Genomic DNA, 22,932 nt, shown 5'->3' on the forward strand with positions numbered 1-22,932 from the left:
AGGCGAATAAAAGGGGTTTATGAACTTTCTATATTTTTACATATTTTTCTTTATATCCAAACGCTTATATTCAAATCCCAAAACAACAAACAGAATCATGCCGGTTGATGCATGATCGGTTGCGCTGGCCGTGTCCACTTTATGAGAGTCTCCGGGGAACGGTAGAGGAATATGAGCTTGGCAAATAAATCTTCCTCGAGGAGAAGCTCTTTGCTTTCCCTCACAAGGTAGATGTCCAAACAGAGCTGCAAGACACGATCGACGTTCGGCATGTCGTCGAACTTGATGTAGATCGATGACCCTGCCCGCAAGCGACGCAGCAGACGGGAGACCACCAGCACGAACGTTGTATACATGCCAATAATCCTAAGCGAGAGAGCAAACAGAATGACTACCACGGACTGAATATCGTGTCTTCGGAATTAATCCCACTGTAATCCTGGTGTCACTGCACTCGCCGAAAAATGAGTTTCGGTTTCATTTTTGTTCTGGAAGTTAGTTCCGGAGCATCTAGCTTTGGAAGTTAAGACGAAAATTCATTATGGCGTATAATAGTTACTGACGGAATGGATATTTCGCGTACCAAGCCTTTGAGTGAGGTTTACCGTCGTCTTTTTAATTAGCGGTGGTACTTCCAATACACATTCAACAATGGCTCACCCGTAATCCCAGAAGAACAGCAAAGCTTGGGGAAAGACCTTGTCGCAGAACACGATCATATTCAGGTAAGAGCAGGAAGCATGCTCCGGTGGGAGGAAAGGATAGGGAGATCCTTTGGAGCACTGCTCTTGAATTTCCCACCACTCGCCCGGATCGCTGCCGTTGCGGAAGGTTCCAAAGCGCAGGCGCAACGTCAGATTTCGATACATCGAACTCGGCGGATCCAGAGCACCAACGACTTCCAATTTCCCCGTTCGGGACGATAGAATATACTTTGGGAATATCGCGGGAAGGGCGACATCGGTGGCTTCATCGCCCGCTATCATACGCGACAGCTCCCGTCTCAACGCTGCATCCGACAAAGGCGAGACTTCCACGGCGCTGTGCGTCTGATCGGCGTTGTTCTTGCCACTTAGAATGCGCGTGATCTCCCATTTCATGGTTATTTGGAGCGGGATGGAAGAGTCATTCAGCTGCTGCATCAACTTCTGCCGTCCAGGAGGGCTTATGGCCCATAGACCAGTGGAATTGCCGTTGACAGTTATCACAGCGACGTCTTCGGCATCGTAGTTACTCAAGAACTCCCGTGCACCAGTTTTGGACTTATACATGGTCTGCAAAAAAGAAGTCCTTCTGAGCGTATGGCTGCGAACGCAGAAGACTTACCTTCAGGATTCTCCATGACCCTTCTGGCATCGGCTGCATCGCGTTCCCCTGAAGGCTCATCCGAAAGAGTGGCTGATAGCCGCCTATGCCTAACTCCAGGGAGCAACGGGACGGAAGAAGGGAGCGTCCCACCGTATTAGCGAGGGAGAACAGTAACAGCGGGAACCAGATCACTAGAATGAGTACGATGAGTAGCAGGCCTCCCAGTCCGTACTTCGTCAAGGAATCGCGGTTTTCACCACGGGGAGTTGGGTAGTCCGCTTCCGCTCGACGAAGACATTTGGTGAGAAAGACACTCGAAAATATATCCTCCATTTTAAACCAGTAGCCCAGACTCATGCTGGTGTCCGTCCAGATCCAGTCCATGAGAGACCGTAATTCGTATAAGAAAGGTACCAACATGTACCTGGAACAGAATTTAGTCAATGACCTCGCGGAGACATGGCCCTACAACAAATTTAGGAGGCTCCGTCCGTTGGAGAAGCCCGCCAGTTTTTTTGAGAGATTTAACCCTACAGCAGACCGTAATAGCCAAGATGCCACATGGAATTTCTCGCGTCACACAAGCGTCAGTCACATTAGCGATGGGAAAGGAGGGAGTAGTTCTAGACCTTTTGCGCTCTAGATGCATTTGCCACAACCGTTCGACCCTTTCGAGACTATACGGATTATATGGAGACTATATCGAGACTATATGGATGCTACAGAGTGAGGATGCCTAGCCTACGTATCGGTCTTGTCACCGCAGCGAACCAAGTTTGGCAGACTTCAGCAAGCCCGTAATATTCGTATGATGTTGCGAGAACCGCAAATGACTTATCGAAAGTGACTTATCGAAAGTGATCAATCGAGACGTTACGTTCATAGAGCACAAGCGAGGGTCAGCGTTACTTGATACAGGGAAATTTCCAGCGAAACACTGCACAGTTCTATGTGCACAAATGGTAATGCTACGAAACTATCCTGGCGGTCCTAGCAATGTTGCCTAGAATTATTGCCTTGTTCTTATAGAACAAATATTTATTTAGACTGTACCATCCAGCGGAACACTTCGCGCTGTTCGCAGTGCTTGGGAGTAAATTGCAGGGGCTAAAATGGGGAGCAATTGCAATCTTGGGGAATTTAATTTATCACTGAATTTTTGAGTGTAGACGAAAAAGTAACAACAAAAATAGAAAGCACTGAAGTTTTCCCTTTAATTGATACAAGATTTCATGCAGTGGAATGCAGTCCACTGCATGAAATCTTGTATCAATTAAAGGGAAAACTTCAGCGTTCAGTATATTCAGTGTTCAGTATTTTTGTTGTTACTTTTGCGAAGTGGATCTTAACCCAACCCTCTAGACGCACCATGAAACCAGAGCCAACCAAGACCCAGCTTACCCTTTAAAAAGAACGTAGTTGATGTAATAGTACTCTTTGCAGAAAAAGTTGCCCAATATACGGCTCGGATATCCGCAACGAATCTGGTACGCCGAGAGCATGAGGTAGACGCACTTTATGAAGTACCACAGTTTGGGCGGCAGATTTCTGTCGTCCACAAATGAGCGCTGACTGATGCCAGGAACCACGAAAAACATCCAGAGGTGAATGATCAGAACCATGAGAAGTTGGAAGATGAGCTTGCCCAGAATGTACTTTCGCAAATACAGCGCACGGTCGATAACTATGAGGCCGAATTGCGCCAACAGCATTACCATGTAAGGTAGTGGCACCTGCAAGGCACATTTTACGTTGATAACGTTTACTGTTCAAGGACACCACAGCACAAAAATTTCAGCCCGCGCAATGAAAGGTCGCAGTTACCTTGATAGCGATCCAAAAGGAACAGGATTCATCAGTTGCGTCGTTCGTGATTCATGTGCCTGTCATTGGTTTCTTTAAACGACCTCCCGCGATGATTGGACAAATCGACGACCAATGAGAGCCCGCTCCGGACTGCCGCACTTCTTGAGGAGGAGGAGAGGGAAAACGCAAGTTGCGGTTTCGTTCGTGCACCAATCATGAACGACGTAAGTGATAAATCTTGTTCCTTTTGCATTCCTGTCGAGGTAACGCATCTTTCATTCCGCGAGAAGTAATTTTTGCACATTCAGGCCCTTTTAATGGCTCTTCGAACCTCATTCTTTCGGACATAAGTCGCCACGCCTACTTCTGAACTTCCGGTCTGGAAAAAAAAAAAGGTGTGTATACCATTACTGCACGTCAGTTTTGCGTACTGGTGCGCATGACTTACACCAAACGCCCAGTACCCGAACACCATGATCATGAAGTTGATGAAGTCGCACAAGAACATGTAACCGTACACGTCGGTTGTGACTTGATATACCGGATGGAGCAGGTCGAGGAAGAAAGTCTTGAATTGATCCGTATAATACCAGACCCTATAGAAGCATCTCGGTGTTTGTTCCGGCGCACTCATAATCACCATTAAGCTTACCCGTCAAACGCATGATGCAGGTTAAGGCTGGCGTCATTTTTGCCCCAGTCATCGGTCTCGTCGTTTGCATCCTAAGGGATACTCGTGAATTATAGTTTCACGCTGGTGCATAATGAGGCCCGTGCACATGACGTCACGCGCAGCCTTTGAGCCACGTGACATGGGAAAACGCCGTGGGACGAATGAGGTAGCAGCGCGTGTTTTCACAACTTACCTCTCATAATTGGCCTCATACCGCAACAACTCCGCAAGGCATACCCTCCTTCTGCGACTCCTGTGAGGCAATGAGTTTTCCCATATCACGTGACCAAACGTGACGTCACTGCACAAGCCTCATTAGGGGGCACACACCGTTCTCTCTGGTGGCGTCGGTGACAGCGCTGTGGTGAATGCCTCCGTTGACGAGCTTTCGCTGCAACTGGAAGTACCCTCAGTGTCCTTCCAAAGGCCGAGGCCCTTCAGCATAAACCGATGGAAGAACACGAAGAGCAACAGAACGAGATCGTAAAGCGCGTAATGTGTGTTGCCCTTCCGCTTGTCGATCCCTATGAGCCTCGGCGCATCGAATGCGCTACCCGTGTCAGTGTCATCCCATTTGAAGAAGTCAAACTGGAAAAGGTACTTGACAACGATAATGGCTTCCGTGTAGGTGATGATGGTGATCCAAAAGGTCTTGGACGGCCGTGGGACGGATAGCGAGCCCCAGAGGAAAGCCATGAGCGGAAGTGGCAGAGAGAGAAGACTGGCCGACATGATCTGGTTCATGACGATTATGAGGTAACAGACCACCTCAGATCTGGACACGATGGCGTAAAAGAAAGCGACGAGGAACCGTATGGCGGACGGTCGTTGTTGAGGAACGCCCCAGTCCTGCTTGTCCACGCTGTACCTGCAAAATGCGGGTGCGTTAACGTTCAATGAGAGAACAACATTTGAAATCGCACGCTTCTTACAACGTGGATACAATTATCATAGAATCATCGAGAGAATTCTCAAACAGCAGTGCTCAAACATAATTGGGTGTCTCCAAGACAAGAAGCAAACACGTCCCAGACCGGTGTCCCAGTCGCATAGGTGAACTTCGCCCTTGAACACCCCTTGCAGTATTTACACTGTCTTGCACTTCGTCATGTGTGCACATCTCATTTGATCAGGCTGTGCAATGCAGAAAGCAAGCAGGTTGGCATATGGAACGGAACAGAACGACGTAGCGCATATCTTTCTCGGTACGCTAGTGCAATCGTTCGCATTGCGTTGCATTCTTGCATTTTGTTGCATTTGTAGCTGTGCCTCAGCATTACATATTGCTAGTTAGGTAAATATGCGCCTTTTTCTCATTTACAGGCCATCTGTAATGTTAAGCAGGAACGACAACGCCTTTGAAGGAATAGCCCCAGTGTTTCATCCTCAAGACTCACGTGCGAGATCTCGGTGTTGGACACGTTCGATGTTGTTGCTTTGTGGTCCTGCAGGCGACATGTGTGCATTGTAAGTAGGTGCTCACACCAGGACAGTATTCTTACTCATAGAAGTGGATTCTCGTTCTTCTCACTGTTTCGACGTCCCAAGTCGTTGCCAGACCAGTCGTGTACTGAAATCGACGGGATCGTTAGCATCCATGGCACCACACACCACACCACACGTAAGGTAAATCGTTAGTAGATCACTGTTCATTGGGCAAAATGTTTGCAGCGCGTTTCTCTGCACTATGGTACGAGACACCAGTGGTTGCAAGTGACACCGGTGCTAAGAGCACTACTTGTTTGCTACTCCTGTTCTTTAGAAGCAAATTACGTTGGATGACAGTATGCTGTCGATGACAAAATATTAACTGTCAGCAAATCTGAGACATGAAACACATTCACACAAAAAAGAAACAAACGCGTAATTTCTGACTTAGATGGACATTTTGGTCAGAGGCGACAACTCTCGCTCCTCACATTACCACCAGGGCAGATAGTTCTTTCCTCTCAGAGGCCATTGCCTTCGCAAAAGCTAGGTCGCGAGAAACTGGGGCGGTCACGGGTGAAGTAGAGTCACTAAATATGAAGCAGAGTAGAGACACTGAACCACGCCGGCGAGCGAGCCCGCTATCTTGAGTCGGCTGCGGCTGCGTCGCCTAGCAATGGGACGCCAGCTCCCCCTTCTCCGGTTGAGAACGCACAGTCGAGCCAGCTCGCAACCCGGGAACAGTTTTGCATGGAGGTGACCCAACATGGACGGAGAGTTCTTGGAAGGAGAAACCACGTGACGTGATCTGTCCAATCGCGGACACCGGACCGCGGCTCCGGCGCGGAAAATGAATACGATACTCTGTACCCCTATTTAGTGACTAAGGTGAAGCATGAAGCAGTTCTCGGGAACATTCATGCTTTTGATTAATTTCGGTTTGCGCATGTTACTAATACATCCTAGTGTCACGTGCTACCATTGCATTCATTGCGTATTTTTCTACGGGTCAGTTCAATCACGTATTCACCACCGTCCCGTTAACAAAACAAAAGGTCGCACACTGTTTCCTAGATCTGCTGCATTTCTGTAGTAGCAGTTCATAAGAAGGCTCGTGCACCTATGTACCATGGCTGCGATTTCCATGACGGCACAAGGCTTCCCTACTTTCTGTTGTGTGCACACACTACAGAAGCTCTAGCACATCTACCGCTACACGTACTGCTTATCAATAGCGCTTAAAGTAGGAGAATGTCCACTGGAAGTGAAAGCACCCAACAGACAGGCCGTTTCAATGATGTGGTGCGCAAAGATTTAACCGGGAAGTCTCCCACTAACCTACCCGTTTCTTGTCTTGCCGTTTTTCCTCTGCCAGGTGTCTCGCAACGTAGCGGTAGTCTCGGGAGACTTCATTCAGTTTAGCTGTGGCACTGATGAGCATGCTGTCAATGAGAGCTACAAGGAAACCAAGGTATCCCAACAGTACGTCGCTGAACTGCTTGTCGGAAGCCTCAGTCTGCGCCTCAACGAAGCCAGTTGAAGAAGCCCTCCTTAGCACCGGAGGTCTTTTGGATGGTGCGTAACAGACAGTCTTCGTTCCCGCTGGTGCTTGGTGATGTATCTGTAACAAGTGCCTTTCCTGGGGTTGAATAGAACTACAGATACAGTGTCTCTAACAGGCACGGGTAATAACTCGTCAGCGAGAAGATGCAGGGATGTGGGTGACTGCGAGGCACAGTCATACACTAGGATAGTCCCGGCGTGCATCAGTTGTAATAGGTGGCAGCTCACGGATCACTGGTGTCCTTTGTGTCGCGTTCTCGTGTATCGACAGGTATGCAATTGGACATGTGCACAGGTGGCAGTCACGCTAAGCAAGCAGTATCACCGCTGCCAAAATGGCACAAGAAATCAGACCGGATCGTGAGTACGCAAGATTGACATTTTCACGTAAGTTCACTGCAACTTATGTGGCCTCCAGTCCTCCGCAGTCATGCAATACCGGCTAAATGAGAGACAAACACACGCGGACAGGAACAGCACTTGTTCGTTCCCCCTCCAAAATGCGTGATCGCAAATACAGAGCAAAGGTGCTTTACAGATACAGATTGTGTTATTTGATGTCAGACCGTGCTGCACTCAAATGGGGTGTTGGACGTGTTGGAAGTGACAGAGACCGATAGACCCATGAGAACGACCAGCACTACCTGGAAACACATCCTGACCACTTAAACGACGTGACGTAACAATTCTGCGTAAGAGTCTGCCAATCACGACCCTGCTTCGGTGGTACTAGCTATGGAAGCGAGCGACCATGAGCCACGTGGACAGCCACTTTGTATCCACAGAAAGCCTGTGTTTGACATCGTCTGCGGCGACTGACTGAATCCTGACCCCACGTAGCAAGGCATTAAAGGGGCACTAAAGTGCAAAATTTTCTCGCGGAATGAAGGATGTTACCTTGACACCAGCATAAAACGAGTCTTGCAGTGCGCTTTTAAGCATGCTTTTTTGTTGTTGCTGTCTAGATAGCGTTGCTACGGCACATCCCTGCCAGTCCATACCTCAGACTCTGTCGACTCCGCGCTGCTGGCTGGAGGTTCCTGAATAGACGTGCCACCAAGCCAAGACGACTCCTCAGGCGCACGACGTAGACTTCCAGTTTTGATGGCAGTGCTTAGAAGCTGCGAAGCATACGTGTATCACAAGGGGATGTGCACAAGTGCATTGCCTCATACTTACTGCGTTTATCCCACGAACTTTGACGTCCGCGTCTTCGTCCGGCAAACGCCGCGCCTTCACGCTGTCAATTTCAATCTCAAGATCAACGCTGGACTGCTCGTCGAACAAGTAGTAGTCACCCGAACGAATTGCTGCATTATATGGAAGTCGCGTGATATCACTGAATGCCCAGGACAACGCCGGAGCTACCGACCGACCGGCACCGTATACCGTAATACAGGTAGGTAGCAAGATAATGTAGACTATATACAAGCAATCAAGGGCACTGCACTCATTGGAACCCAATATTGCTCGTTGTACAATAGCCAAACATCTGCGCTACGCATGGTACATATCTGAAGCTTACGCTTCACTGCCTGGGGCACTGGGGCTTTCAGCTGGCGAGGCTCTCACCCTGACGGGATAGACACGTTCTGCGTGACCTTCTGACGTCACGCACCTACCTACTCTTCAACCTACCTGCTCTGTGCTAATGACCGCACAGTAAGGCCGACGAAAAAGCTGTCCAGTGCTGGTGTGTTATTTCAGCAGTTGCGACATAATCAACTACATAAGAATGCCACATAAGCAACTACAACAAACGCGAACTGACATCTAGGTCCTATAATAGTGGAGCACTGAAGGTAGATTGGGTGAATGTTTGGGCCTGTTAATACATAGTAATGGAAAAGGTGAGTCTTCTAGTTCTCTCGTTATCTTTTCCATTACTGAAGGTAGATTGAAGCAAATGACTCAGGTCGGCATCAGCCCACTTTCTACTGAATAATTCACACCTACACCATATTAACCCCTCTGTGACGTCCCTTTCTACGACTCCACTTGGCGCGACTTAAAGATGACTCGCATACCATACATCACAAACAAGCATACAAGCATATAAGCATAAACTACCAACTCACCCTCGTAGTGCGTTTCCGGTTCTTCGTCGCGCACTCGCATCTTCTGCTGGTTCGCACGAAGCTTTTCCGTTTTCCATTTGATCTTCTTCATGAGCTCCTGTTCATACGCCCGCTGCTCCTCAACGTCTTCAAGCTGAAAAGAAACAGTTTCGAGACTGCCATCAACGTGGGACGGCGTAACGTCGCAGTCAAACCTTGATATCGTGGATCATCTCAGCTCCACGGGACGCAAGGCGCTGCTGCACGAGGACTTCGATGATGAGGTGGTGGAAGTAGTAAGACATGAACAGACGCTTCTGCGCCAGCAAGAACGCAAGACAGACGCCGTCCCAGAAGAGGCTGCCTTCGAACGCAGGAGAAGGACGACAAACGTCACCTCCGGCGTCGGAGTGCCCTAAAGCTCCAGGCATGTCTGAATTGGATTGACCATAAGGAAACATGTATGCACGTGCGGTTAAGCGTGTTGCGGTGTTACTCACCTTTCGAGGTTACAGATATTTGGACCACTGGATTTCTGAGACACACAATGCCAAGGAGTTGCACCATCCAACAGGAGTATGTGAACAGGTACTCTTTGAAGACGCAACCAACGAGCTAGAAGTCAAAACGTGTCGTCATTTCGTATCAGATAAGATTAGCCGCATTTTTGGACATTGTGGTCAAGCGCGCACCACATAACACGCGAAAAAGCCAACCATTGCACAGGATGATAGCCCTTATCACTTCTGATCATCCTGTCATTCGGGGTGATGGTGGGCTAGTATACCCAGGTCACACGAACAGCCTTTCAATGTGCGTTGGACATACGCGTAGCGCCCCCAAACGCGTCAGCTTCTCGAAGACCATTGGATCCAATACCCTCGGAGAAGTTTCAACGTTGCACGCTTGGTGGCGCTTCGCGAATGTTCAGTGGTCATTCTCTTCAATGATCATTGGAGAATGCCTGTGTGACAGGGATATAAGACAGTGCTGTACATTCGGTAGCATTATACAGGGCCATCGTTGGCGAAACTCAAGTGGTACTGAATATATAGAAAGCGTTTTGATGTTTTGCAAATATATTTGTTTCCGCATTCTTACTGTTGTGTTTACATAATTTCAAACAGTCTGATGAGAGTTCGGTTGTGTCACTGAAGGAGTGTGGTGAGGCGGGGTAATTTGTGTACATTCATCGTGACTAAGCACCACAAGGACGTGGACAAAGAACAGTCAGTCGCAGTGCAGTCGTCCTGTCTTCGTTCTTTGTCCGCGTCCTTATGCCGCTTAGTCACGATGACGGTCGTGTCACGTGGTCCTATCAATCCGCAGACGGACCTACACGGTCGTTGGTCCCATATGAAGCTATCGCTTTAAAAGGATCACGTAAGAACCACCTGCAGGATGCATTTGATGAAGATGACCAGAACGTTGTAGGCGAGCAACATGTTCCACCTGCGCGCAAGGAGCAGTTATGAATGGCAGTTGACGAAAGCGATGTCCTTACTTTTTGAGCAGCAAGTTCATGGGTTTCAGGTAAAAGTCATTCCCGTTCCACAGGAAGACAAAACAGCCCAGGACATAACCCATCGCAAATATGGAAACTTGGCTTGTGCCCGCCACAAACATCACTGCCAGCGTAATCCAGTAGAAGGAGAAGAACACGTAGGATTGGATCATTGACAAGTACGACCTGCAATGCATCCACGGATGTGACCAAAAGACTGCATCTTTGGTGAAGGCACTGCACTATTACTTACCTCACATAGGTGACGAAGTCCGGAATGGGATTCGGTGTTCTACCTATAAAGCGTCCACTACGGTCGTAAATCTCCCTGTTAGAGCCTCCTTGATAACTGAGCACTCTGTTGTGGGAGTTTTCTATGGAGAATATGAAAAGCTGGCTGCATGCTAGCATGAGGTGAAGGAACTCGGCTGTAAAAGAAACTTACGTTAGACCATTCCATTTAGCTCATTACCGTTAGCTCATTACATTGCCCGTAATGAGCATCGTCATCGTACTAAAAGGGCAAAAACCAGAGGGAAGCAGCTTCGAGTGTGTGTCGTCGTTGTCTTTCTAGCCCCTTTTACTACGATGTCTGAATGCCAATGGGCCCAGTTGGGATGCTTTAAGTAAAATGAAAATCGTGTTTACCATGAAGTTTCTGAGTTTCCGGTGGCTCCAGATAGTCTGGGAGGTACAGCCAGTATGCTATTTCTCGAAGTGCATTACGTTGCGAACCTTGCCATGGGTAATCTGGTACAGTAGATTACATTTTACAAACGCTCTTGCAGTTTACTATAAGCTGGACTAACCGATGCAAAGTTCTGGCGGCAATCCAAGGACCATGATGTACTGGAGAGGCAGGGTTACGCACAGGTATGCTACATAGTAGGGCCAGATAGTGCTTAGCCGGCGACGCCTCAGAAGGAATAGTCCACTGAGCCACATTGAGTTCAGAAGGGCAAACACGTCCATGTGATTTCCCATGCAGAAAACCATTGATACGAAACAAATCTGGAAGTGCAAGGCACGACAATCAATGTTAAATGTGTCAGAAATACACAAAGAGAATGGATGTGTCTCATTGGAGATTGCATGAGCATCATGAGTTTCATGATCTTCAGGGAGCAGCGAAAAACTTTTGAGGACGCCGCTCGAGAATCCCCTCAGCTCCTTCATAAAGTGAGGACGGAACGCTATTGCGATTGACGGCTGCTGCTTGCCCTGTCAGGCTGCATAGTACTGCTTCACAACATTGGTCACTCATCAGGGATACTCGGCAGTTTCCTCATCTGCCAGTTCGCTGTTGCTAGCTTGAAAGCTGCACACTGGCGCATGAATTTGTCCAGGATTTTCGTTTTAGGGTGGGTGTGACCCCACCGTGCCTAGAAGATCCCCTAAGCGCTCACCTCAACACCAAATTTGTAGAAACCGTAGTTCACGAGGAATTTGATGAACGTCCTGATGTTGTCGTCAGCGTTGTTCCGCTTGACAAAGGGAAAAGCAATGCCAGGTTTTGGTTCTGGAAGTCCATTCCGTTGCCTGTTGTACCTTTGCCGGTACCTCACGACTCCTTGGATGGTGAACATGAAGACCAGTGCTATGTAGCTCTGAAAGGTTTGACGAAAAATATGAACGTGTGCCCTGCTCCTGTGAAGCTGCTGTGGGACGGTACCGTGCTGTACGACATGTCGGAATATTTTCGAAGACCAATCCACATCATGTTGTTCACCGTGCTGTTGAACAGTGCAGTAGGCACGGACGTGTCGTTGCTGTTCTCAATCTGCAAGTACTTCGTCCGCTAAAGATTCACAGAGCTGTGTGATGAGAAAGTAAAGACTCACTGAACAGTTGAGCGCTGCTCTTTCTGCGTCAACGAAGCTCAGTTGGTATATCATCTTCACCAGGAAGAGGGCTGACGCCCACAGCGAACAGCAGTGAGAGAAGAAAAAGTGTAGCGGTCGGAAAGGGAGCGCAAACACTACGAGCAATACGAACACCAGGTTCAAGACGCATACCTGCGGGAAAAAAACGTACAGCTCTGTGATACAATAACAGTGTCTATTGATGGTATACACGACTCACGTCATTAACAGACACGTAGAAAACGGAAAAGAACACGATCTTGATGACATGAATTTCCAACAGTCGCCACACTACTTCCATGGCGTCCGACAGGAATCTGTGTACCTGGAGCCAGGACACACGCGGTCTCCGGAAACCTGTGAATGTAGTTAATTATAAATGAAAGCTGGTCACTTCACTGCGCATGACGAGGCATCAACCAGAGTGCGTGGCACGGGCCATCAGTATAGTGAAGCCTGACTCTGGTTGATGCCTGGTCACGCAGTGAGGTGACCATAGAAATGACCGCAGAGGTAGGTCGACGTCTACGTTTCGCCTCCATGGGGACAAGTGGGTAATTTCCCCCGTAAATCCCCCCCGTAGACGCCGGCCTTGCTTCAAGCTCAACATACTGCAACGCCACAGCACTTTACAGTAATAAGTTTTCATATCTCAATTGATTTGAACCAAGATGTGCAATGGTGGTGGTGGTGGTGGTGGTGGTGGTGCTAATTTCTATGCTCTCCTACATCGTATTTAAGCAAACATTACCTTGAGCTGCTTGGCACATTACAGCCCAAGTAGATCATCAGTTTTATTTAGGCAAACATCAGCCTTGACTGCACAGGATATGTACGAGGAAAACGTTTTAAGCGTTTCTCGTACATCAACATTGGAAGGCTTTGGAACCAGCACAAGTAGAGGATGCATACACGTTCTGAGAACATGTGTTCCTCTTCATGTGTTCCGTGTCTCTGGTTTTTCTCTACTCGCAGTGAACCAGACCCTCTTGCTTTAGAAGCACCCTGGGTTAATCAACTACAGTATGAAATTACCTGCTTAGAATACCAATAAGGACACCAAACGGTAGATTCTTGTCCTTGACTGTACTTGACTGATCCTTCTACTTGTTGTTGTGTCCTTGTTGTTCTTGTCCACAGACTGTACAGTTTTTGTCGTTTAAGCCTTTATAAACTTAGGGCCCTGTATTGCACGTTTTGACAGCAAATCCTTCAGTGTCAGCCGTGTCGTCCTTCTCTTTGTCCTTGTGTTGCGTTGTCTCTTACCCAAGATATGTTCTACAGTAAATTTCGCGCTGTGTCTCAGTGTCTCTTGCGGGAAAGAACGCTATCTTAATTGTTACCACCCTGTTTCTCCCAGAATCCGAGCCGTAGCGGCGGGGGTGAGAGAAGGGCAGCCGCCCCGGGCGCCCTCGCCAGAGGGGGCGCCGAACGGCAGGCCCTGCCAGGTTGGTTGGACAGTATAAAGCGGTAAAGAGAATTTGAATTCACAATCTCGGCAGTGCAAATAAGCGCTTTCTCTTCTTTGTCTACAGGGTTACGTGTCAAATCAAGGTTAGTATTAGGGTTACGCTTCAAATTTGCCCTGCCCTGGGCGCAAACTCGCCTCGCAACAGCTCTGCCCACAATGCACCCGGAAGCGAATAGTAAGTTCAGAAAAATATCAGGAAAGTTTCAGCGTTCGATTCCGCTCTTTCGACTAAATGCGTTCTGACTGACATCGTCGTATAGTAATAATTATTGCTTTCTGAAATCATTATTATAGTCCCTTGCTGAAGTCCGCTCATGCTCATTTTCTTCTCAAAATGACACGAGCCTCGGGAAGAGACATTGGATTACAAGGCACGAAACACTGCCCTATGTGTCGCAGCAACTGTAACCTTCCTGCTGGGGATTTTGTGAATAGCTTACTGAAGCGTGGAGGTTCTTTTTCAATGCGATAGGCTTCGGCGGGTTCGTCTGGATCACGTAGCTGCACACCCGCTCCAACGACGTCCGGAGCTTTCTGGGCAACTTGGGGTGTAGGCGTGCTTTTGACACTGTTTCGAAGAAACATAGAATGCATGTTCAAACCACAACAACGACTTCATTGTGAGATGCTGAATGGGGAGTTTCATCGCCAGGAGCGATAGTCGATGTTCAATGGCATGTTCAATATAGAATCACATTCATCGCTGATACTCACGAAGCATATTCTTCGTTGAAACGTATGAACCCCTGGTGAAACCAATTGAGCTGCCAGATTATGATCACCAGCATTAAGGTGGGCACAAGCAAGGCGAGGAATGTATCGTACGTTGTGTATTTCTCCAGCCCCAAAGCATGCTGTCTGCAAAAGGATATAGCCTCGGGTTTGCGGCTGCCTACGTTATCGGAAACACTTCATCTTACATCTCGCGTGGCACACCAAGGTACGTCTCCCAGTAGAGGGGAAATTTTTCGAATTGGTACGTGTAGATGAGAATCAGTACAATCATCGAGTATATCACAACCACGAGCCAGAAGGAATACATCAGTCGCACCCACAGGCTGTAGGAAAGCTGAAAGAATCGAGGCAATTTTGGCACCGAGCTATGCCCGGCGCTTTCTGCTGGGCTGGCGTACTCACTGCTGCCTACCTGGAAAGTTAGCAGGAACGCGAGGAAGAAAAAAAGGTAGATGACACGGTACACGACTACTTTGGTGCCTCCGAGGGCAACGAGGCCGAAAGAGCAAGCCACGACCCACACCCAATAGCGAGTGAGAAACTGGTGCAACGGATGCGACAAACGTTGCAGCTGAATACGTGCGCTAGTGCCAGTTAGCAGTGCAGTTTGTTTGCGGTAGCATTCTGTTAGATGAAAGAAAGGATACGGTCTATTAAACGTCTCGGAAGAGAGGTTCTGAAACGTCCGACGTACCACACTTGGCGCTGAATCCTGACACCGATGCATTCTGCAGTTCTTCAGCTGCCGTTTCCATGGACTCGCTTGTAGGGCTGCTATGTTTAAGCTCGACGCGTTGGTGAAGTGTTATCCAGAACACGATAGTGTATAGAATCTGCAAAAGTTGGTGCAAAATACCCGATTTACTCGCATAATATACGCACTCTTGGTACACAAAAACGTAGCGCCATGTAGCAGGTACGCTAATTGCTCTGAACGGCCCTGCTTACTGATCAATGTTTTACTCTTCATCGGTGGTTGGCGTGGCATTACCTCTACAAGAGGTACGTGGTTTCGCGGTACTGCTGACATCGCATTGCGATGGTCGCCGCTGTGTAACACATGTCGGTCGTGCTGCCAAAATCGCGGTATATAAAATACGTACTGCTTGCGTCACACTTGTCGCTTGTTGTTGAGTAGGTCGTGGCGGAACCATCACCTATTGGAGTCTGTCTTCTGGCCCCCTCTCGCGACGACTCCAATAGGTGATGGTTCCGCCACGACCTACTAGACAGACTAGACTGGCATTACGGTAGTTCTTCTACGCTTACTAACAGGGTTGCGTCCAATTCCATTTCGAGGAATGGAGATTTGTGATAATTCCATTCCTTCCAATTCCTCGGAATGAAAAGATATTGCCAATTCCACACTCCTGGAATGGCTTGCCAACCCCATTCCATTCCTGTAATTCCATCAATAAAAGAAAAGGGACCGGTAACCGTGCTGGGTAGCCCAGCGGTGCTAGAGAGGAGATTGACATTGCCTATCACGGAAAAAGCAACAAGACAAGGTTATTTCGCCCTTGACCGTGTGGCACCCAGACCAGTCCATTCCAATTCCATTCCGCCTGCGAAAAAAAAAAGCCTAATTCCATTCCATTCTTAGGACAGTTTCCGCCATTCCATTCCAATTCCATTCCGGGCATCCGGAATGATTCCGGAATCATTCCAACACTGGCATTACTGGTTCTCTAGACCCGTATTACGCCCAAGCGCCTCCCCCGATTAGTGATTTGTGACGCTTTGTGGGCTCCTCAGCGCGCGACACAGCCAATAGGGTCATTGTTGCACCAAGAACTGAAAATTAGACGACAAGTGTGCCGCAAGCGGAACAAAAATACCTGAATTAAATACGATGCCACCACTCGTGCGCCCAATTTGTGGGTGCCTAATCATGCGAGTGCGTCAATTACGCGATTAAATCGATACCCTTGCCATTGAAGTTTCTGGCACAAGCATCATGGGAGTATACCTTGATGAAGAGGGCCTGATATGATCTGTTATAGTACTTGACTAGTCCAACTTGGTTCATATTTGTTCCATACAGGTGTGTTGGCAGTTCCTCGTCTGTCAAATCGAGACTGTACAGGTACTGAAGAAGCAGAAGGATTTCTGCATACGCAACGAGAGCAGGCGACGATCGTAAGCAGGCCTGCCGGTTGCTGCGTCGAGAATAGTGAACGTCACGAGTCATACAGACCTCTCCGCTGCAGCAGTAAAGGTACTCACTTTGGCAACATCCACAGAATGCAGGACCATACTAATAAGACAAAGGTCAACCAGGAATGATAGGTGATGCTCCATGCCATCATGACAACCATCGTCAATGCGTGACTTCCGCCAGAGAGTAATGTGAAACACTGAACCAGAACTTTGAATGCCTGGCTAATGACCTTCGTGAGGCGTGTCGGTGGAGGTGGTGGACTACGACGGCGTGTGCTCGGTCCCATTGCGTACCCAGACACAGACAGGTTGTCATCCTGACTCGCAGAACGTGACTGGTCATCACCTTTATCCTGCTGTATAGATTGAAATTGTTTCATTTCATTCCCACAACAGCTTCCCAGCAGTGCAGTCGACCTCACAGCTAGCGTAACCCGCTCTCACTCACTTGCCGGTTCTATACGTGTACACAACATAGCAAGTGCAGGAAGAAAACGAAGATACTCATTGAGAGCTTCACAAACTTCACAAGCCGTGGCAGTGCTGCCCACGCTGGCGATTCCCGCATTTCTCTAAGGCGTCGAAGACGCCGTATAGCTTGTCAACGCCACGGTAGCATACTTACGACAAGGTCCACGCAACAAGATTTGATTTCGGAAACCCAAAAATAAACACGCTTATTTAATTATTTTGAGGTAATATATATAAAGTACATATTGCAGTATATTTACCGTGTATTCACCGGAGCGACAACCTCACGGAATATTCTAGTGGAAGAAAAAGCGAAAACACTGCTCACAGAGCCGAAGTTCCGTCCCGTGTTATGTTGAGCCTTCACATGGTGCGGAACATCGGGAGTGGCGTACTGCGAATTTAGCAGACGACACCGTCAGCGTGTTTTCCTGTCGTCTGCTACGGAATATCTTGTAGCTGTGTAGCACGGTTAGCAGTGTACGTGAGTTCTGCTGCTCACGTGACAGCAGAAAGCTATGACGCTTTTCGCATCGTCCGCTCCTGGGGGAACCGTCGCTCGTGTGAATACACGGTTAGGTACAATGCTATACAAAAGTTTACAGAACACGCTCCTGCGCATTGCTTCCTCAAAGTGACACGTTAGCTGCAAATGGGACTGTACGGACTTGTCTGTGGCTAGCTAACCCAGTCGCGTGTTTGTAAGTCGGTACGGTACCATTCGCTGCCAGCGTGTCACTCTGAAGAAGGAATGCGCCGAAGCGTGCTCCGTAAACTTTTGTCCAGCACTGTACATTGTACATCTGGAAGTATACTAAACCACCCGGAGTATACAGAGACATGCTGCAGTGACGCTGTCATCCACGTCAAAGTTAACGAAAAGCTGCGGGGTCGGCTCTCCATGCGAAAATTCAGGCAGTATATATACGCTTCCGAGTTGCTGTTTGCTCCGAATTCCTAGCCTTGCTGCTGTATTCTGTCGATTTAGGTTGCAGCTGGCATACAGCAGACTGTAGCAGACAAGGTAAGGGTCATCTATGTCTTTATGTATAACGGAGTACAAACCTCCGGCTTGCTAAACTTTTGGCGCTCCGTGCAGATAACTTCCGGATGGTTTCGGCCGGGACGCGGGAACACCATGTACACATCAAAGAGTTGCTCGTGGTAACAGGGAGGTATTGACCGCAGACTGCTATAGTAAGGAGACTACTTGCTGTACAAAAACAGCTAAATGGGGCGGGTGACTAACAACCATGATGTGTCAATGATTCAGTGTGTCCCTGCCCCAACAACACCGGATTTGTACGTCCGGTGGATATTTGAGGGATATCCGTAGGACGTACGAATTCGTTAGGACATTATTCGTACATCCAGAGGACATTCGGTGATGTTGGGGTGTCTACCAGTGGTTTATCCAGAATCCCAAGCCTGGAGGGGTGTTGGATAAAACTGGTTGGACTTAACATATCATTACTGGCATGCGTCTAAAGCTGAAATCGCAAGGTCATCCCCTGTAGGGGGTACACAGGTGAAAAAGTTAGGGGGGTGTCACTGAACATTTAGGGGTGTTAGGGGGTGCAGGGGGGTCTGGATAAATCACTGGTGTCTGCTTTTGTCCGTTCGTCTTTTATAGTGACTTCTGTGTCACATCATGGTTCTTACTTGCTGTACACCTTGTGACTTGCCGGTACCCTTGCCTTGTCTTGCAACTGACCCTGTACAGCAAGCCCTCGTTGTAAACAAAAAATCGCTTTTTCGAAATATCGCTTGGTGTCTTACACTTTTCCGACCGAGATGTGTTTTCAGTGTACATCCGACACCGTTTGGTACAAGGGGCGAGCCAGCGTAAGCCCTCTCTCTCTCTCTCTCTCTCTCTCTCTCTCTTCCGTATAAACCAAAAAGGCTTCCAAAGTGCTCACCACAGGTTTCTCTGCTTGCTTACATACTTGTTAACGCTACCGCCCTCTCTGCGCGCGCTTCCGAGGCTACCGTCCCTGTTTTTGCGGCACTTCGCTTTTATCGAATTGTTTCCCGGCCCTGTTGACTTCGTTACAACAAGGGCATGCTGGAAGTGATTTTGGTTACCATCTTCTCTTGGCCGAAAAGTGCCAATATACAAAGCTGCATAGTGAGGGGTACGTCGCGGTGGCTACAAGACACAATATAGCCTAAGAGCAACCGCGAGTTTTACCTTTCCCTCCTTCATGTCCACAGGGGCGAATGAGACGGCCGACGGTCGATGCACTCTTCTTCCAGGTTCCAAAGGCGATGGCTGACGCGAAGGTAGGTCACGTGATACTTCGTCTGAGCTAGGTGGTATTGTACTGCCCATCAGGCTGATCAAACTCTGACGAAGTCGGACCTTACGAAGGAATTGAATATAATGTAATGTTTCGAATGCATCTGCCAGTGCGAACTTACTTGTGACTGCAACAGCTGAAGGCGCGTCATGACAGCCGCGGCGTAGTAAAGTGCAAGGACGACAAACGGCGCCGTATATAAGGTCCAGTCCTGGTCGTAAAACTTCACCTTGTAAACGTCTTCAATTGTAATACCAATAATGGGCTCATATTGGCAGGTAGATCTGCGTAATGCGAGGAGACCGACGAGCCTGTAATGCATGGAAGACCTGTCGGTTACCGGACTGGCGTGACGTAGACATCGGCCAATCACAATCGTGCTTCGGCGGCCGTAGCTATGTAGACGAGTCACAATCAGCCACATGTAGTCACAGCAAGCCACTGTTTGAAGTCATCTCCGACGATTGGCTGAGGCAGGCAACATGTCGGTTTCTTGTGGCTACAAGTGACTTTCCCACAGATGCTTGCGGCTCGTTTCCATAGCTACGGCCGCCGAGGCACGGTGGTGATTGGTCAAGACTTAGGCCTTAGCTTAGGCCTTAGGCTTTGTTTACTCCATGTGGTGTGTATGGGCTGTACTCCATGACGAATGATAACAGACACGAGCAGGACGACATATCTTTGCATGAATGTAGCCAAGACGAAACATCTTCCTTTCACTACATTGTTTATCCCGTTGTCTATACTCACCTGGCTTGATATGTATCGGAGGGAATATACTCCTGTGCGTAGTCCAACTGATAAACGTAGATGGCAATGAGGTGAAAAACAATGTAGAGCATGAGCAGGCACCGGCTAATGTGGTAACTGCGGTCCAAGCAATGATGCAGAGACAACCAAGTAGCCACGCAGAGGAAAGATAGGAAATAGGTCATTGATGTCAACGAAGCGTGCAGGATACCGGCGGCCGCCATAAGCACGAGTACAAGCAGTTCTCCGAATAAATATAGTATAGATCTGCGCCGTAGCCGTTGAGCTGGTGGCAGCAGCCTGAAGCCATCCACAACATTGTCATCTGGAAGATATCATTATTCCTGTATATTATTTTCGATACTGCTGATCCCCGCTGTGGGTCGTCGGACATATTTTGTTCGTTTGCAACGGTCGTCGGTAGACTGTTCCAGTCAAGAGTATTTGGAGACATATGTGCAATGAACAGTTGTGCTCAATGCCTAGAAGCACAGGTGTCTTCCATTCAGTGGGGAGTGGAAACATACTAGTGCAGTAAAATATAGTTTAATAGGGGTGGTTTAGCTCTGCGACACGAAGCCGATGCAGACGTAGTAGGTTACATAACAGGAGAACAGTTGTCGTACGGAATCGAGAAGCTTTCCTCTGAACATGTACTTTTGATTTTATTTTTTATGATGCGAATCCCTCCCATGCACGCACTAGCCGGTGCGGGCGTGAAGACTGCCTAGGGATAGACCAGAAGGTCCTCAGTAAAGACGGCGATAACGGGCAATAAAATTTCATTTTTATACGTTTCACGCAATATACGAGGGTCATTTCGTTGCTAATTTGTTGCTTTTTGCTTTTCTTATTTTTCTTTAAAAAAAGCCAGCGGTCCCCGATACGGATCTACATCCGCCCAATGTACAGCAGAGCTATTACGTATCTGAATCGTCGAAGTTACGAGGCTTCAGAAAACCACACAATTTCTACAGGTTTGCCACAGCATTCGTGTAAGCTCGAACAGTTTCCGTAACGCTCTTTTGAACCGCTTACACGCATGAAATGAAGAGTACGCAAGAGTCAGACGGTACGCTTGCCATATGGTCTTACCTTGGCGCGTGTAGTAAATATGCGATATTACAGCGATCACGAAGATAACGAAGTCTATTCCAAAGAGGCGTAGTGCCTCCAGGACTGCAAGTCCCTTGAGACGATAGAGTCCAAGAATGGCGAGTATTCGTTCCCGATTGGAGCACATGTCCGGCATATTAACGCTGTCGCCTGTACTTGTTACGAGGAGCAGTAGCTGGTAGGTAATGTGGCCGAGATATACCATCGTGCATGTGCCGGCGACAACTTTCAAATAGAGAGCAGGAGCTGAACGGGTAGGAAACAGGATGAATCGAACGCACGTCGCCATTTATGGTACAATGCGGCAAACTGCGTACCTGGTTTCTTTTTGCGTCCGCATGGTCCTGGCAATAACGGGTTAACCAGTAACAAAATTAGGTACGTCAGCGATATTACGCTGAACCGGAGCAGCACCGCTGAAAACATTGTAAAATGGCGTACACTTACTAAAAGATAACTTTCTGGCATTTCAGAGCACTCACCCGTAAGCAGTGCAAAAGGTAAAGCGACACGGTACAAAAGCCAAGTTATGGTGGCCTTGGCCATACGTTTTCCTTACGACCAGAGTGCAACAAGGAGGTAAGTCAAGCCGCAGGAGAACAGTTCCTGTGATCTGAGACGAAGAAAAAATTGACAAGAGTAATTAAGTGCTTCCACGAAGAATACCACGAAATAAATAACACGAAAGACAATGGGTGCACATTCGAATGTGAACGTGCGAGATGTGGCGCAGATTCGCGTGGGCACGTGAAATTAGTTTCTTCTTCCTCTTGCTTGCTCGTGTTGTTTCACGAAACATTGCTGTGGTTAATCGAGGTCAGCAATACGGGTGTGTATTTTGGGGACAAAATATACGGGGTTGCTTGGGACACCCTGCATATTCTGTGATCTGCATACTCGGTGATCTGCCCTTTCCACCGAGAGGGCGGAGCTGGCGGGCTAGAAGGATTCTAGGGAATCTAAGGAAAAGATTCTAGCCCGCCATAGTGCAACCCTCTCGCATTCTTTTCGCCATAGACCTCGTGAACTGGCGCAGAACCAGTGCAGCACTGGTGCACCACTTTTCTTCCGAAAAGCGGCGAACCAGAACGAGTTCTTCTTGTAACGTCATCGGTGACGTTCGAGTTAAGGATGAACGCGCGGAGCCATGTTTATGTTTATTTTCTTTCTTTTTTTCTGGGAAATAAATTGCACACATCAAAACCTTTCGAGCTATTCGCTAAAATAACACACACACTTTCGTCAGACATCTTAATCTAAAAAAAAAATTGGATGGCCCTCTGTACTCCTTTAATGTTATTCCTGAATTTCGCCTTTCGGGGGCCTCCGCCCCCAATCCTCGCAAAAGTCAAGGGCCAGCTGCACATCAACTAAGACACAACAAAATGAAGTTGCATAAATTTGTGTTTCGCAACCCATAAGCGAAAATCAGCAAGAAAATGCAGTAGAGCTGGCAACACTCTAACCCTTGAAAACGACTTCGACTTCGGTTCTGGATAGTAAGTTGGCTTGTTCTATGGCGCGAAGCCGAATGCGTTTTCTGTTGCACCTTCTACCCTGAACCAGCTTTGAACTATAGAACTCTCTTTCTACTGCCTTTGTACTTATGATTTCTATGCTTTGAACTAGGACTGAACAGCATGGAAACGTCAGTGCATGATTTTATCTGACCATATTTTTTGCAATCTTGCAATGGAGGAGGCAATCAAGTTTTTCGCAGAAGGTAGG

At 48.1% G+C, this 22,932-nt stretch overlaps 2 protein-coding genes across 5 annotated transcripts in view; one reads left to right on the forward strand and one right to left on the reverse strand.

Moving 5' to 3' along the window:
- Positions 1-21,945, reverse strand: LOC135366786 (piezo-type mechanosensitive ion channel component-like). Of its 2 annotated transcripts, none has more exons than XM_064599700.1 (38): positions 21,687-21,945; positions 21,522-21,620; positions 21,184-21,450; positions 20,089-20,413; positions 19,460-19,649; positions 19,230-19,400; positions 16,634-16,923; positions 16,377-16,566; positions 15,102-15,240; positions 14,820-15,031; positions 14,593-14,741; positions 14,387-14,530; positions 14,113-14,240; positions 12,422-12,558; positions 12,181-12,354; positions 12,012-12,119; positions 11,746-11,946; positions 11,149-11,350; positions 10,988-11,089; positions 10,593-10,767; positions 10,340-10,525; positions 10,230-10,287; positions 9,336-9,450; positions 9,051-9,268; positions 8,857-8,989; positions 7,958-8,088; positions 7,780-7,899; positions 6,558-6,836; positions 5,290-5,357; positions 5,185-5,232; positions 4,118-4,655; positions 3,767-3,837; positions 3,563-3,710; positions 3,446-3,493; positions 2,710-3,041; positions 1,327-1,732; positions 661-1,274; positions 1-366 (listed from the first exon to the last, which is right to left on the reverse strand). In XM_064599700.1, the coding sequence occupies exons 1-38, from the start codon at positions 21,748-21,750 to the stop codon at positions 96-98; spliced, it is 7,251 nt and encodes a 2,416-aa protein (XP_064455770.1). In that variant the 5' UTR covers positions 21,751-21,945; the 3' UTR covers positions 1-95. The 2 variants fall into 2 exon arrangements, with proteins under 2 accessions (XP_064455770.1, XP_064455769.1); XM_064599699.1 differs by having other exon boundaries at positions 12,012-12,128.
- Positions 21,681-22,932, forward strand: part of LOC135366789 (centromere protein I-like) — a 15,867-nt gene continuing 14,615 nt past the window's right edge. For 2 of the 3 annotated variants that reach the window (XM_064599703.1, XM_064599705.1), the window contains exon 1: positions 22,717-22,927. In XM_064599703.1, coding sequence (XP_064455773.1) covers positions 22,861-22,927 — 67 coding nt within the window. In that variant the 5' untranslated portion in view covers positions 22,717-22,860. Of the gene's footprint in view, positions 21,784-22,716; positions 22,928-22,932 lie in introns of those variants that run through there. The other variant, XM_064599706.1, reaches the window with a different exon arrangement.

Source organism: Ornithodoros turicata, chromosome 8, assembly GCF_037126465.1.
Source record: "Ornithodoros turicata isolate Travis chromosome 8, ASM3712646v1, whole genome shotgun sequence".
NCBI classification, from domain to species: domain Eukaryota; kingdom Metazoa; phylum Arthropoda; class Arachnida; order Ixodida; family Argasidae; genus Ornithodoros; species Ornithodoros turicata.